Source organism: Nicotiana tomentosiformis, chromosome 6, assembly GCF_000390325.3.
Source record: "Nicotiana tomentosiformis chromosome 6, ASM39032v3, whole genome shotgun sequence".
Classification (NCBI taxonomy): Eukaryota; Viridiplantae; Streptophyta; class Magnoliopsida; order Solanales; family Solanaceae; genus Nicotiana; species Nicotiana tomentosiformis.
In genome coordinates this window covers 20,762,040-20,779,067 of record NC_090817.1, presented here as the reverse complement: position 1 = coordinate 20,779,067, position 17,028 = coordinate 20,762,040, and the positions used below count along the sequence as shown (strand labels likewise).

General features: G+C 37.2%; 1 protein-coding gene across 1 annotated transcript; it reads right to left on the bottom strand.

Moving 5' to 3' along the window:
* Positions 1-14,183: 14,183 nt before the first annotated feature.
* Positions 14,184-14,690, bottom strand: LOC138893656 (uncharacterized). The gene is made up of 2 exons (XM_070178303.1): positions 14,572-14,690; positions 14,184-14,481 (listed from the first exon to the last, which is right to left on the bottom strand). The coding sequence occupies exons 1-2, from the start codon at positions 14,688-14,690 to the stop codon at positions 14,184-14,186; spliced, it is 417 nt and encodes a 138-aa protein (XP_070034404.1).
* Between the last annotated feature and the right edge of the window lie 2,338 nt (positions 14,691-17,028).

Below are 17,028 nucleotides of genomic sequence, written 5' to 3'. Positions count from 1 at the left end.
TCATAGTCATTGCCTTGTCACTTAATCCACAATAGACCTTTATATGAAACAATTTTATTAAAAACTCTAGCTTTGTGAACTTGCTCCCTTCATACAGTGTTTCACTTCCATCTTTGAAAAAATTATGAAAGTCACCAGAATCCTCCCTATGCCCCTCATTTGATATTTCATTTGAGTCCAATGGTTGAGATATCCCTACATTAGCCGCTTGGTGCCTATAGTGCCCAAATGTATCATTAATCATTGTTTCTATTGGATTTTCTTGGTGAAACATCTCTTGTATAACATCTCTATCTCTAGAAGGCTCTACTACCGGTTTCTCACCATGAAGATTCCAAATAACATAATTTTGAGGGAATGACTTACAAATCAAATGATCCTGCACTATCTCTCTAGTTTGCCACTTGCCAAAGCCTCATTTAGGACATGGGCATCTAATTGTATCTTCCACAGCCGCATTCTTAAACGCAAAATCAAGAAATTTATCCAAACCAAGCAAGTATTCGTTTGTGTTCCGTGGCTTTCCAATCCATGATTTATCCATTGACAAATGATAAATAAATTAACATGAACCCTTTTAGAATATACCTCCAAAAGCAATCCTCCAGTCCACGGGTACCTTCAGATTTGACTATACTTCCAATCTACTCCAATAATTTCAAATGCTCTTTCAAACAAAGTTAATTCCAAAAACTGACAAAGGATAGAAAGAACCAATGAAGAATTCCTACAAAAGGACTCCTTATATATCAGTTTGTTCATATAGCGAAGGATAACAAGCAGTAGAAAAAAGAGGGTCAGAACTACAAACGAAGAAAACCTAAGAATTCCGATATTTCCCACGGTTACTGCTTATGGGGGATCGATTTGCCGCTTTCCATGCTTAAAATAAACCGTCATTCCTTCCAATTATTTAAAAGCATTAACAAAATTTATGACAATTAGTATTACACTGATATAAGGAATTTTTCTCTCTTATGATAAAGAGTTTTAAAGAAGGTAGAAAGTTTTAAAAATTTCTGAAAACCAAAAAGGGCAAGGATTTTGCTTTCATGTAAACTAAAAAATATATAAGCTCTTGAAAATAACTAATATTGATATATTTAGAAAGATCATAGGAAGAATCTTGTCAAATTTCTCTAACAAATGAATGATTAAAGCTTTATTCACCTATATGTAGATTGAGAATAATTCAAAATAATGAATCAAAGTATTACATATTTACTAATTGGGAATATCAAAAAATGAGTATCGTTGGAGTAGCCAATTTTTTTATCTTTTAGGAACATCTAACATATGTATTCATATTTTAGTTCTATGTCTCTCAAAATTATCAAATTTTTATTATTTTGCTATTTGAAAGCAATTTTATATTTACTTAGGAGGAGTAATATTTCAAATTATATTATTGATGGAGTTTATTGATAATTAAATTTTAGAGAGGTAAACCGTGCAATTTGATAATAGTTTTTAAAAATACTATGTTCTTTTAATCGTTTGAAAGATAAGATGTTAAAGTTGAATTTTGTGTCATAGTAACTTTAATCGATAAGATTTTTAAATTTGAATTTGAATATTATATAAATATTTAACAATATGTAAGTCATCTGCAAATAATAAAGTGAAGATGTAATAGTGTACTAAATAAGATATGATTTTCGCCATAAACAGATACGACGATAATTATAATTTTGTTAAACCATGTGCTTAAATAAATTAGATCATACTAATACTAGCATTCAGCAAAAGAGAATGGCCTCACTGGAGGGGGATGTCAGATGAATAATTATATGAAAGAGATATGTGAGCCTTACAACCTTGAAAACACTCTTGGTTGACAAAACCAAATTCGCTGTGGCCTGCTTGTAAGTTATTTAATGCCTGACTCATCTCCATCAGCAGTAAAAAAAAATTACACAAATCGTGGGATTCCTTGTTGGAAAAACAAACTTTTCTCCCTCTTTTTTGTTTTCTTTTTATTGTCTTAATATTTTTTCTTATTGGGAAAAGATATCAATCATAGAATTATATTTGGACAAAATTTATTTGATCGAACTCCTAAGTAGTAGGAAAGTTTTTTGAGTTTATAATTTTATCCAATGTATATTTTTAAGGGTAAAAAAGACGAACGATATTTCGCTAAGGGTTTTCGTCTTTTAATATATTATTATTATTATTATAGATGTAGATAGATATAGATTTAAATAGGAGCATATTTGGAAAATAGAAATAATATGTTTGGTAAAACTTATTTAAACACAGTTCATTTATCTACTAAACAAGAAATAGTAAAGAAAGTAAGGACAAAACAAAAAATTCCAAAACAACGACAAGCTAAAATATAAATTTTTTTTACAAAAACCATTACAATTTCATCTAAAATTCAAAATTATTACAACTCTTAAATTAGATAAAAGTTACAAAGTTCTAATTATTAAATTATTTATGTAATATAAATAGTGTTTAAAATGCTCTTTTGGGACACGTTTAGGGTTCTCCGTCCCTAGACAGGGCACTATTCAAATAACCCTGAAGCTCACGTGTAGAGCTTAGTTTTGTGGGCTTATGCCCCAAAGTGTCCGACTATGCGCCCAAAATATACATAACGCTTAATGGTCAGGGCTAGTCCAATAAATCCTACTTAAATCATGTGTCAAATTCTCTAATTAAGAATATTGATGCTTACAATTCTTTAACAAAGTAATGATGAAAGTTTTATTCAAGAATAAATCAAATATCGAGTCATATAATTGCATATTTACTAATTGAGAATATCGTGAGTGTGAATATCATTAGACTATTTTTTCTAAATTAGATAATCAAAATTTGTATCTTATTGTCATTGGTCTTCGTGTCTTAAACTATTAGGCTTTTATTGTTTTGCTCTTTGAAAGTAATTTTGTATATACATGAAGGAGTAATCTTTTAAATTATAGTATTGATGAACTTTCTTGATTAATTACTTTTAGGGAGGTAAAATATATCTTCATACATTTTTTAAAGAAATTATAATTTTCTAATTGTTTGAAAATCAAGACATTATAGTTGTATCTCACAGCAACTTTAACACTATTGTATTATTTATATTTGTAAAAACATACTAGATATTTTTTTAAGAATTTCTTTATTTTCTTTTTAAATTTCTTAAACTTTAATATATTTTCTATTTATGCGTAATTATTAAATTAAAAAAATTAAAGATATATGGGGCTTACACATCGCCCCGTAGTAAAATGGCTCGCCTCACACACCCGCTTTTGAAAATACTATTTGAACATAGAACACCTGCTATGATAAAAATAAAGAAAAATCGCATGCTAAGTATTGCAATTATCTATACCCCTTTAAAATTTAAATTATCTCAAACAAAATAAAAAAATTAAATGTTTATGTAGATAATTAAAATACTTGGATGTCTCTCCTGCAACTGTTGTTCATCTGATGTGTAGTCGTTACCTATGAATGCAAATATTATTCATGGTTAATCTAAAGCATATTTTTTCGTTTATATTAGGCCTCGTCGACCCTACATTTTGTTCAGTGAGAATCGGCGAGTACCTGATGTATTCAATTCTCTATATAGTTGTTTTCTTCTTTGGAGACAAGTATCACTTGTGACAGTGAGACCAACTTGAATCACCGTTCATTCTTTGCTTTTGTTGAGCCACACCTCAACTTTTTGTGATGGCTCATTTTGCATTATTCTTTTGTTACCCAATGTCGTGGTCCAACGCCAGTCACATTCTTTGTTTGCACCTAAAGGTTCACGATACTCACGTGGTTAGAGATTATGTTTAGTATTTGTAGGTAGATATTTCGTATAATCTATAAATAAAAAACCTATGAGGAAGAAATGAAATAGATGTCTATTTATTTGTTGCTAAAGATAAAGAGACGAATTAAAGAAATGTACAAAGACAATAAATGAAAAACTAGCGAGTAAGACATAGAGAGATCATGGAAGACCTCATATCTTCTTTTTGCAGTTGAAGAAAGTGAGGAGAAAAAGATTTCAAACTAGAAGGTATAGATATTGATGTAAATTGCATTAATTCGCAGTTGTTTTAACTAAAATACGTAATTTGATTAAATTTTAAAGAAATAAGGTGGAAAAATTAACTATAAATTTTCATGAGTCAAATCATTAATTTGTATCGAATTGCAACAATTTCTCAAACAGTAGAAATTGATATATTTGTGGAGGTTATCAAAAACCTTCACAAAAAAACTGCCATAATAAAAAACATTTTGAGGAGGTTGGAACAAATGCCACGAATTAAATATATAGTGGGGGTCTTTTACAACCCCGCATTTAAACCGCAACAATAAAAACTATTTTGTGGGGGTTGGCTCAAACGCCACAAAGCAAACGTATAGTGAGAGTTTTTTATGACCCCCGTAAATAAACCGTCACAATTTGACAAATTTTTTGTAGTAACCCTAGAAGTGATGTTGCGGGTCAGGTACATCAGGTGCAGCTCTATCTGAACCGTCTTTAAGTGACCGTTTTCTATAATGCTCAATCTCTTTCGGACTGAATCCTACCTTACTTAGAACAAAGTGGCTATCAATTTTCGTTGGGATGGCTTTGAAAGCATGAAGAACACGAGCCTCCAAAGTTAAGTGACAAAAAATTAAGACAAAAAGTATAGGACCTAAACTGATTTCATAGCAGTTGATAAATTAGCTATGTAATGAACACAAGTTAAGTAAAGGACTTAGCAGAGGATTTTACTGAAGTTCTTGCATGGATAGATCATCCTATTTATAAGGAACCAATGAAAGACAGAGAGCAAAAGAAACTTTGTCGTTATTTAACTAAACCGACAAAGATCAAGCTTGGATTTTGATCTGCGTGGAATATTATATTTTGTTACGTAGGGTTTTGGTCTGAGGATGCATGTTTTCTCATCTTCATTGGATAGTTCCACCCCCCTCCTGCCCCACTAACAAGAGAAAGAGAAAACCCTACATTACATAGGAGCTTTCTCAATTCAGTAGAAATGGATGATTTCGTGACAATAATCTTACAAAAATGCACCTGTGCCCATTAAGCTTTTGCTATGCGCGGAGTTTGAGAAAGCATCAGACCCTATTAGGTCTGTTGCACACTATATTCCGTAGCTTTTTGGAGAGATTATTTCCGTTGCTTGAACCGGTCGTGACATTCTAGTTACATAGCGACAACACTTACTGTTGCGCCAAGATTTCATGTGAAATGAAAAGACATACTAATAAAGTAAATAAAAGTGTGCTAATCTCTAATAGCATAAACTTTTAAATTAGAATTTTAACATAGTATCAATGTGCAGAAGTCTTAGGCTGGAATTACCATTCTGTATTTCAACATTTCTAGCTGGGCTTCCTTACATTTCATATATCTCCAGCAATTTCTGCGATCAGATACAATCATATTCTGAGTGTAGACACTAGTAATGAGTCATTCTCTTCTTATGATGCAGATTGTATTCCTCATTCATAAGAAGATATACTCCCTCTGATAGAAATTTAGGGTCTACCAAACTGTATAGAGAACCGGGTTCTCTATCAGTTCCCACAGAACACACACAAAGAGATAAATAAATGACACAACAGAGTTTTACGTGGAAAACTCCCAGCTCACGAGATTATAAATCACGACCTACACTCGTAGGAATTCAACTTCACTAACCGAGCAACTTTAGATTACAACCTATTGTAACCTAGGAATTAAACTCTGAATCCCTCACTCACTTATAATAACTCTATTACAAGCCTCTTTGTAATAACTCTATTACAAAGCTCACAACTCGACTAACTCTAGTCAAGACACAAACACAAGGTTTATGGTTTTACAAGAGGTTTCCTACACAATGCTTCTAGCTAAGCTAAGTAGGAATTACAAGTAAATCACTTTAACAAAGGTGCAACACAACTAAGGACATATCATAACTCAATGCAGGAAACTGGTCTTTCGTTATGTTGTTCTCTGTTCTTGAAGCCCTGAAAGTCACTTGCAAGATGGCAACACACTTGAGAGGAAACTTGGTTAATTCTGGAATGGGCAAGTGTGTTTTTTTCCTTTTCTTCATGTTAATATTACCCAAGTGATGTCACTTGGATGATGCAAGCATATCTGGTACAAGGGTATTTCCCATAAAGTTACTGCTGCACTGTTTGCACTGTTGCATGTGTGCAGAGGAACAATTGCAACAACTTTATAACTATGGGGAGTTGACTGGTACAGTCAGCAAGGGAACTCATGTCCATCTGTTCCCTCTATTATCTCATTGACTCTGAATATTGGAACATGTGACAGACGTGAGACTTGTTGTTCTTGAGCACTTTGAGGATGTGGAACAAGTTCCCCATCTGGTTCTTATCATTAAGTTTGTTAGATCATCAAAATATAACAGGGCACATAACCTATCAATTTTCCCCTTTTTGATGACGACAAACTTGTAATTGAAGTTCCCCCTGAGAACCAGAGTACCATAAGTACCATACAATATTTCCTGTATTCCCCCTCAATTAATTTTCCCCCTTTGGCATCATAAAAATATTAGTCACAAGTAATAAGCAAAAAGAAGTCTAGCATGGTTAAGTCATCCCACACGTGTGCACACAAACATGACTAAGAACAGAGCATAAGAGTAAAGCGTGCATCGTAAAAGGACGAGATACTCACTAATTTTAAAATAAAAGGGAGCAGAATTAGCAGTACCATTTGTTACACAACCATTCACAAAATAAAACAACTTAAAAAGTATCAGACACCAAAAACAACAAAATAAAGGGACCAAAACAGAGGATAGACAGCTTTGAACTGGACTCTGGAAAGGGAAAATGTTTTAAGGAGCACTAGAAGGAGGAGGCAGGGATAAAGAGGCAAGAGTTCTGAGGAGGATATCCATTCGGGCATTTGTAGACACTTGCTCGTTAAGCAGCCGCTCCTTCAGGTCCTCGACCTATTTCGTGAGAGCGGCATTTCCCTTGGTCAGACGGGCAACCTCTATGCCTTGTGCACTGCTGGAACCAGGTGCCTCCTGAGCATGACTAAACTTCCTTTCAAGAATGGCATTCCGTGCCTTCAACCTCTTTATCTTCTTAGTGGAAACATTCTGAGCATCAATTAGTTGCGAGATAGTGGAATTGATGCCAACCCCTCATTTCCTATCAATACACTCACATTCCTCCAATGTGATCTTTGAGAAGGTCTGCTTGCAAGTTCCCACTGTTGCTTTTCCCAAAGGGACTTTGAAGAAGGTAAAAACCTTAGTGAGCAAGAACCCGTGGGACAATCCATGATTACCATCCTTGAAGTCTGCCACTTTCTTCATGTGCTCGATTATGATACCAGGCAGATTGATAGTGGTGTGGGCATCCAGTGCTTCCATGAGGAACAGGTCTTCTCGTGATGTAATAGAACGCCTTTCTGCACGTAGGAGCAAAACCTTGTTCACCATCTCAAACAACATTTGGTACGCTGGAAGGAGGGCCTTCTTGTGTATCCATTCCCCTTGCTGTACTACATCATCCTTCAGAATAGCACTTCTGAAGTTTGGAGAACAAGTCCCCTCAATGGATGATATTCCTCCAGTAGGCACTCCCAAGATAGTTCCCAACACAGCCTCATCCATCACAAAGTCGAAACCATTCACCTTTAGGCAGATGTTGTCATCTTCCATTGTGAACATGTCTGCATAGAAATTGTGCACCTCTTCCTCAAACACCTTAGGGCTCTCATTGGTGAACAAATGTGTCCACTGTTGAAATTCACAGATATCAACCAGTTGGCACATCCCTGTCATGTCAAGAATATCAGGAGCAAATGTTTTGCCCCACAACACCCTCTGTTTTCTCAGATTTTCTCTTCCTTCATCCTTGGCCACAGCCACCTTGGCCTTCTTGGAGGAACTGAGTTCCTCATTGACACCAACCTTTCTTTTCACATACTTTCTCACACTTTTCCCTTTCTCTCCAGATTTCTTAGATAATTTCTCAACGGACTTCTCATACACCTTTTCACCAGACTTCTCAGACATCTTCTCACCAGACTTTTCTACCTCAACACTCTTTACTTCCACCATTCTCAAAGATGACTCTCTCCTAGGTCTTGGAACTGTAGGTTTCTTAAAGGACTAACGAATTAAGGAACCAGGTTCCTCATTCACCTCTTAATCAACATCAGCAACAAGTACTGGAGGCACTTCCTCTTCATTCACCACCTTTCCATTCTTCACCAACCTCCTCTTCAGAACTGACTCAAGGGATTCTTTCTTTTGAAGTCTAGTAGTAGGTCTTTTAAGAGTGGGATCTTTGGGAGTTCCTCACTGTTCTTATTCTCTTCCTCAGACAGAGATCTCATCTTAGGAAAGATGATGTTTAACGGCTCAACATCAAAGTAAGGAGAGGGAGTAGGATCAGTACTGACCTGGGGCTATTTTGAAGAGCAGGGAGTTTCATCCCAAGTAGGAGCAGAGGGTTACTCTTGGGATGAGGGATCAGGTCCCTCATGTGTTGCCCCAGTAGTACACTCGGGTTCCAGATTTTCAAGGGGCACCAGTTCTCTACCCTCTTCCTGATGACCTTCAGCTTTCCCCTGAGACCCAATGGTCTCATTAACACCCTCATAACCACCAACCAAACTTCCCTCAATAGCGATTAATAACATATTCTCAATGTCTTCTTGTTCATTTACCCCCAAAGAAGATTTAGAGGACACATGAGGAATATTACCTGTATGGTTGGCAATATTCAAATCGAAGCTTGGAATGGTCACTGTTGAAACTTCACTACTACGAACCACATCCTATTGGGCTTCAGCACTGTCTCCAACTTTCTGACTGGAAACTTCCTGACCTTCGTCTTCATCTACTGTTTCTCCCTCTGCCATTTTTTCCGGCGAGACAGAATGCGAGGTCACAATAATAAACCTTTTGGGGTTCTGAGTCTTACGACTCCGATGAGAACTAGAACTCGATTGGGTTGGAGAGGAAGTAGTAGGTGGTTGGGGGTCTGGTTTAGGGTTTTGACTGGGTGACAAAGGGGACTCAGACTCTCGCTCATGTGCTTCGTGAGACGAAGACATAGTGGGGACTACACTAGAAATGTTTGAGACTTCTGGATTTTCAGACATAGTGAAGATTTGCAGCGAGAACAAAAGAGAAATAGTGTTTGGTTTTGAGAGAGAAAAGGGAATTTTTGGCTTTGATGTGGATAGTGATGAAAAAGATAGCGTTTGTGTTTATTTAAAGAAGGTGAGGGACCAGTAACAAACGGGTATAGATTTGCTGGGTAGACGGGTCATTTAGTAATGGGTACGATGTTTGGGTTCTCAAGAGATGAAAAAGAGAAACTAAAATTTTAGTGACGTGGCACTTTTACAGCCATTAAAAAGATATGTATGGGAGTACAAAGGAACTACTAACCTGAGTCAAGGGAACCAGGTTCCCTGACTTATTTTTGTAAATGTGAGCCTCATCCTTTTACCAAGATGCAATGACACTAGCTTCTTCTTTGCTCTGTAATTGCCATGTGTGTCTACCTATAACGGTATAAAGATGAGTTTTTAGTTGTTTTACTTGTTCATTCTTTCATAGCCAATCATTGAGGGACCAGGTGCTCAGTTTGATTTTATCAACCCAGTGCCAATCGTTTCCTTTCAAAATTCTCTCTGCTCAGTGTGTTAGTGAAGATATCTGCTACTTGGTCTTCTATTTTGTAGAACTTCATGCAGATAAGACCCTTTTCAATATTATATTTAAGAAAATGATGTTGCACATCAATGTGCTTTGTTCTATTATGCTGGACTAGATTCTTTTCCATGTTGAGAGCATTGGTGTTATCACATAGTAATGACACACAATCAGAAAATACACCAAAGTCCTACAGCTGCTTCTTGATCCACAATAGTTGAGCACAACAAGAGGCAACTTCCACATACTCAGCTTCTGCAGTTGAAAGAGCCACATAGTTTTGTTTCCTTGTACTCCATGAAATCAGACACGATCGCAGAAAATGTGCCATGCTAGAAGTGCTTTTTCTATCCACTAGATAACCAGCATAATCAACGTCATCATACCCAATTAAGTCAAAATTGTCTCCTGAAAGGTAGTAGAGAATCAGGTTTTGTGTTCCTTTGAGATACCGTAGAAATCTCTTGGCAGCCTTCAGATGAGATTCCTTTGGACTAGATTGAAACCTAGCACATAATCCCACACTGAATATGATATCTGGTCTACTTGCTGTGAGATACAAGAGTGAACCAATGATAGCTCTGTACATGGTTTCGTTCACAAGAGAACCAGGTTCATCCATGCCCAGACGAGTGGCAGTGGCAATAGGAGTATCAATGATCTTTGAACTTTCCATCTCAAATCTCTTTAGAAGATCTTTAATGTACTTTTGCTGACTAATCATTGTTCCCTTAGGAGTTTGCTTAACTTGCAGACCCAAGAAGAAATTCAATTCCCCCATCTTGCTCATTTCAAACTCACTTTCCATGAGCTTTACAAACTCTTCACACAGAGAATAATTTGTTGCACTAAAAATGATGTCGTCAACAAAGACTTGCACAATGAGCAGGTTCCTCCCCCGTTTCTTCAGAAATAGGGCGTTGTCGATTTTTCCTCATGTAAAACCATTTTCAAGGAGGAATTCGGACAACCTTTTATACCATGCACACGAGGCTTGCTTCAGTCCATATAATGCTTTGTCAAGTTTGAATACATGCTCAAGACGCTCATGACATTCAAAGCCAGGTGGTTGTTTGACGAAGACTTCTTCTTTTAGATATCTATTCAGAAATGCACTTTTAACATCTATTTGGAACAATTTGAATTCCATATGAGATGCAAAGGCAATGAGGATTCTGATGGCTTCCATTCGAGAAACTGGAGCAAAAATTTCATCATAGTCGATCTCTTCTTCTTGATTGTAGCCTTGAACTACTAACCTTGCCTTGTTCCTTGTTGTGTTTCCAAACTAATCAAGTTTGTTTCTGAACACCCACCTAGTTCCTATGACAGTTCTGTCTGAGGGTCGAGGAACCAGGTGTCATACGCTGTTCCTCTCAAATTGATGGAGTTCATCTTGCATAGAAGTAATCGAGTCAGCATCTTTCAGTGTTTTCTTGATATTTTTGGGCTCAATTTGTGAGAGAAAGGCTGAGAAGGCAAGTGAGTTTCCTGACTTTGATCTAGTTTGAATCCTTGAGTCAAGATGAGTGATGACATTTTGAAGAGGGTGTGAACTTTTGTGTTTCCAGTTAGACACCTGAATCTCATTGCGAGAGGATCCAGGTTCCTCTGAATGAGATCCATTGTAGACACTTCTTAGCTCAGCATCAGGGGTTCCTTGCACGACATCAACAATTCTGATCTCTGCTTCAGTTGTTGTGACTGAGGGACCAGGTTCCTCTACATCAGTTGGAGATACAGCTGCACCATGTTCATTTGATTCCTTGACCTGGCTCATCATCTCATCCTTTCCATTTGCCATATCAATGACTTTACCAAGAACCTTTAACTGTTCTCCGTCTTAATCAACCTTATCAAGACGATGGTGTGATTCGTCAAAGATCACATGTATGCTTTCCTCAACACATTGAGTTTTTTTTGTTGTAGACCTTGTAAGCTTTGCTTTGGGATGAATAGCCAAAAAAGATTCCTTCATCACTTTTGGCATCAAAATTTTCCTGTGCTTCCTTACCATTATTGAGTATAAAACATTTGAAGCCAAACGTCCTTCAGTGTGTTAGCTTGGGTTTCCTCCCGTTCAACAGTTCATACGGGGTTTTGTTCATGAGGGACCTGATCATGCACCTGTTCACCAAGTTACACTCAGTGTTAACTACTTCTGCCCAGAAAGCTTTTACAACGCCACTGTCAATCAGCATTGTCCTTGCCATGTCTTCAATAGTCCTATTTTTCCTCTCCACAAAACTATTTTGTTGAGGTGTTCTTGGAGCTGAAAAATTATGACTTATGCCATTTTCAGCACAGAATTCGTCGAATTTTGCATTGTCGAACTCTATGCCATGATCAGATCTTATACTCATAACATTATGGCTCATCTTCACTTGGATCTTTTTCACAAAAGCAACAAACACTGGAAAAGTTTCATCCTTGGTTTTGAGGAACAAGGTCTAAGTGAATCTAGAATAGTCATCCACTATGACAAAAATGTACTTCTTTCCTCCTCTACTTGGCACCCTCATAGGTCCACACAGATCCATATGGAGGAGATCAAGTGGCCTTGAGGTACTTACTTCCTTTTTGGTCTTGAAGGCGGACCTTACTTGCTTTTCTTTTACACATGCATCACACACCTTGTGATCTTTGAAGCTTGACTTAGGCAGCCCACGAACCAGGCCCTTCTTGACCAATTTGTTTAGCAACGTAAAACTTGCATGTCCCAATATTCTGTGCCATAGTTCAGCGTCATTATCAACATCACTCAGACATTTGAGATCCCCATTGTGCAAGGACTCAATATGAGCAACATAAATATTTTTGTATTTTTTTCCCATTAGGACCACCTCACCAGTCACAAGATTAGTGATTGTGCAGATGTTTTGCCACAAATTCCTCTTTGTTTCCTTTGTCGTAGATTTGAGAAACACTCAGTAGGCTATATTTCAAGCCGTTCACATAATACACATTTTTAATTGAGTGAGTGAGTGTCTTTCCAATTCTTCCTACTCCTAGAATGTATCCCTTTTTGCCATTCTGAAAGGACACACTCTCTCTTTGCAGGGCTTTGAGTGAAAGGAAATCATCGATGCTTCCAGTCATGTGCTTGGAGCAGCCACTATCCTTATACCATTGTTGGCTTCTTCATTTCACTGCTTCTCGCGCAAGAGAATCAAGGATTAGACTTAGGAACCCAAACAAGTTTGGGTCCCTTGTAGTGAGGAAATGGGCGAATTAAACTTCTTTTTGTCCAGGCAGGCAATACACGTTTTTAACGGAGGGACCATGTTCCTTAGCAGTAGTTACCTTTTTAACAAAAACCTTATTTTTTGATGGGATTGAATTCTAGCCTTACAGTTTTGTTTAAAGTGCCCAGTGTTTCCACAGTGAGTGCAAAGCCAGTTATTAGGGACGGTAATATACTTGCTATGTGGATTGTAGGGAGTCTTTTTCTTTTGGAACCCGATTCCCTTCCTGTTCCCACCATTACTTGTATACATGGCAGTAATTGTATCAGAGGACCAGGTCCACTTTAGAGATATTTCTAGGTTATTTTTAACTCCGCCTAGATCTTCTTGAAGTTGTCTGTTTCTTTCAAGTTTAACACACAGACTAGATTTCACAGACTTGAGTTCATTTTCAAGCTTAAGGTGTGCCTCACTTGCAACTTCCTTTCCCTTTTGACTGTTCCCAGAACTGTTTCCCCTTTTTAGTTCCTCAATTGTTTCTTTGAGATCCACAACTACCACCAACAGGTCATCTCTCTCATATTCTACGTTTTCAATTTGTTTAGTCAGAACATCATTTTCTTTCTTTAGAACCTCGATGGTTTCTTTTAGATCAACCACTATGACTACCAGATCATCTCTCTCATGTTCTACCTCTCCTAGTTCCACAGTTAACATAATTTTTTCATTTATAAGACTATGATAAGCATCAATTAAAAATTTGCCAAAGATATAATCTTCTTCTGAGAGTAAGACTTCAAATTTCTTTGAACGTCTATAAAGTTTACCTCATTATCATCATCAGATTTTGCCATCAGGGCATAGATAGAGTCATATTCAGTTGTTTCACTTTCCACTGCCATCATGGAGCTGTCACCTTGTTCATCATCTTCTCCAGATTCGCTGGAAGAGTCTCCCCATGTAGCAAGAGCTTGTTTCACAACATTATCAGCGACATATTTTCTTTTGAATCTTTTGTCAGGAATCAAGTTCCTCTTGGATGCTTTGTCTGTGTTGTGCTTGTACTGGTCTTGCTTGAGGAGAGGACAATCTTTGATGAAGTGTACTGGCCTCCCACATTTATGACATAATCATACCCTATTGGCTTGCTGGAGCTGCCCCTTTTTGGAATACCTCCATTCCCGCGAACCATTTTCGAAGTCGCTTTGTCAGGTAAGCCATATCAGCATCCTCACCACTTGAGTCATTGTTGTCTGTCTTGAGGACCAGGTTCTTCTCCTTTTTGGGATGTCTTCTTTTATGGTCCTTCTTCTTCTTCATTTCATAAGTTTTCTGATTCCGTGATAACATTTACTTTGCTTTCCCAGGAACCAAGTAATACACTAAGTATTTTTCTGACAAGTTTGTTCCTTGGAATGATCTGTCCCAGAGAATGGAGCTCATTGATGATAGAGGTGAATCGAGTGTGCATGTCCTGAATGGACTCATCACCCTTCATCCTAAAGAGTTCATATTCAATGGTGAGCATACCAATCTTCGACTGCTTGACTTGAGTTGTCCATTCGTGTGCTGTTTGGAGAGCTTCCCAGATCTCCTTTGCAGATTGACAAGCAGAGATCCTGTTATATTCGTTTGGTCCAATACCACAAACGAGGATCTTTTTTGCTCAAAAGTTCTTCTCTATAGCCTTGCGGTCAGCATCGTTGTACTCCTTCCTTGTCTTGAAAATTGTCACTTTTGGTTCGCTAGTGGTCTTCATAGGAACAAAAGGACCATCACAGATAATATCCGAGAGCGCTGAATCTTCAGCCATAATAAAATCATGCATCTTTGTCTTCCACCATCCGTAGTATTGGCCATTAAATCTTGGTGGTCTATAGGTCTATTGACCTTCTTCAAAGTTTGGTGAAGCAGCCATGAGGATCCTTTCTAGGTGTTAGCCCGATAAAAAGAACCCGCTCTGATACCAATTGATAGAAACTTAGGTTCCACCAAACTATATAGAGAACCGGGTTCTCTATCAGTTCCCACAAAATACACACAAAGAGATAAATAAATGACACAATAGAGTTTTACGTGGAAAACTCCCATCTTACGGGATTAAAAACTACGATCTACACTCGTAGGATTTCAACTTCACTAACCGAGCAACTTTAGATTACAACCTATTGTAACCTAGGAATTAAACTCTTAATCCCTCACTTACTTGTAATAACTCTATTACAAGCCTCTTTGTAATAACTCTATTACAAGGCTCACAACTCGACTAACTCTAGTCAAGACACAAACACAAGGTTTATGGTTTTACATGAGGTTTCCTATACAATGCTTCTAGCTAAGCTAAGTAGGAATTACAAGTAAATCACTTTAATAAAGGTGCAATACAACTAAGGACATATCATAACTCAATGCAGGAAACTAGTCCTTTGTTATGTTGTTCTCTATTCTTGAAGCCCTGAAAGTCACTTGCAAGATGGCAACACACTTCAGAGGAAACTTGATGAATTCTAGAATGTGCAAGTGTGTGTTTTTCCTTTGCTTCATGTTAATATTACCCAAGTGATGTCACTTGGATGATGCAAGCATATTTGGTACAAGGACCTTCCGAATAAAGTGACTGCTGCACTGTTTGCACTGCTGTGTGTGTCCAGAGGAACAGTTGCAGCGACTTTACTGCTGTGGGAAATTGACTGGTACAGTCAGCAAGGGAACATCAGTTCCCTCTTTGACTCCGAATGTTGGAACATGTGCCAAACTTGAGACTTGTTGTTCTTGAGCACTTTGAGGATGTGGAACAGGTTTCCCATCTGATTCTTATCGTTAAGTTTGTTAGATCATCAAAACATAACGGGGCACATAACCTATCACCCTCTTTTCACGATGCGTCTCAGTTTGGCTACACGAAGTTAAAGTATAAAGAAAAATCTTGTGGTTTTCAATTAAGTATGTGTTAGCATATAAAAAATACCCATTGAACTTTTTGGTCTTAAGCATGTCATTTCATTATTCATTCATTAAGGGTAAAATAAGAATGTTAAATTTAAAAATTTATTGAAGTATGAGACATAAATAGAAACGGAACTATATAAAGCAGGTACAGTCTAAGCAGAAACAGAGATGTTAGTTTTAATTTAATTCCTAATCAACCCATTTTCAGTTTTCGGCTATTACTTAGAGGACGAAATAGATGGTCAAAGGTTTCTGTTAGCAAGTTTTGGGCCTATGTGAAATCCGAGTACTAAACTTGCATCAAACGAACGGATGACTACTTGCAGTTTAAAGCCAGGATTTTCTTGTAAGAAAATTAAAACAATGATCTTGATATTGTTGGCTTTGGGCTTAGGCCCGTGCTTTAAAATATGTCATTAGGGTATAACGCTTATATACCCAGCATTCCAAGAGTAAGGTGAGGAGTTCTTGTAGGGAAGGATGCCGAAGGTCTATTGGAAACAACCTCTCTATCCCAGGGTAGGGGTAAGGTCTGCGTACACACTACCCTCCCCAGACCCCACTAGTGGGATTATACTGGATTGTTGTTGTTGTTGTTGTTGTTGTCGTTGTTGCTTATATACCCATCATTTCTCCTGTGTTTCGCATATTGACAATACGGGAAAGATGTTGTGTCTATAAGTAAACAAGTTTTAAAACCTAGTAACACGTTTTAAAGCTGTGTATGCCTAGACCCAAAATGAACAATATCACTAACGGAATGATCTGCTTACAATGTATTATCGTGATAGGCACGACAACTGCTTGTAGGTTTTACATATGCTCCTCAAGATACTGCTACTATGACAAAGGTTTTATCATGTGTTGGCGGCGATTCCTTTCAATTAAATTATCATCCGACCAGATTAAAGGCATTTTGCAAACAAAATTTTCTGTCTTTAGTGAATTGGGTGTGGCTCCACGTATAAGCTAGTCATGACCGCGTTATAGATCTGACATAGTGAGTGTCACATGAGATGTTTGTATGCATCTTTCATTTGATCAGGCGTGCTTGCGAATTTTTCAGTTGAATTTTGTTTTTTGACATGGTTTTGAATCTGTATACTCATATAACGACAACTATATCTCAAATCTAAATAATTAAGTTAGAGGTTTACAATATGAATCTTCACTTTCAATGTCTGTTCTATTTTAATCAAATTCTACATGTGTAAGCT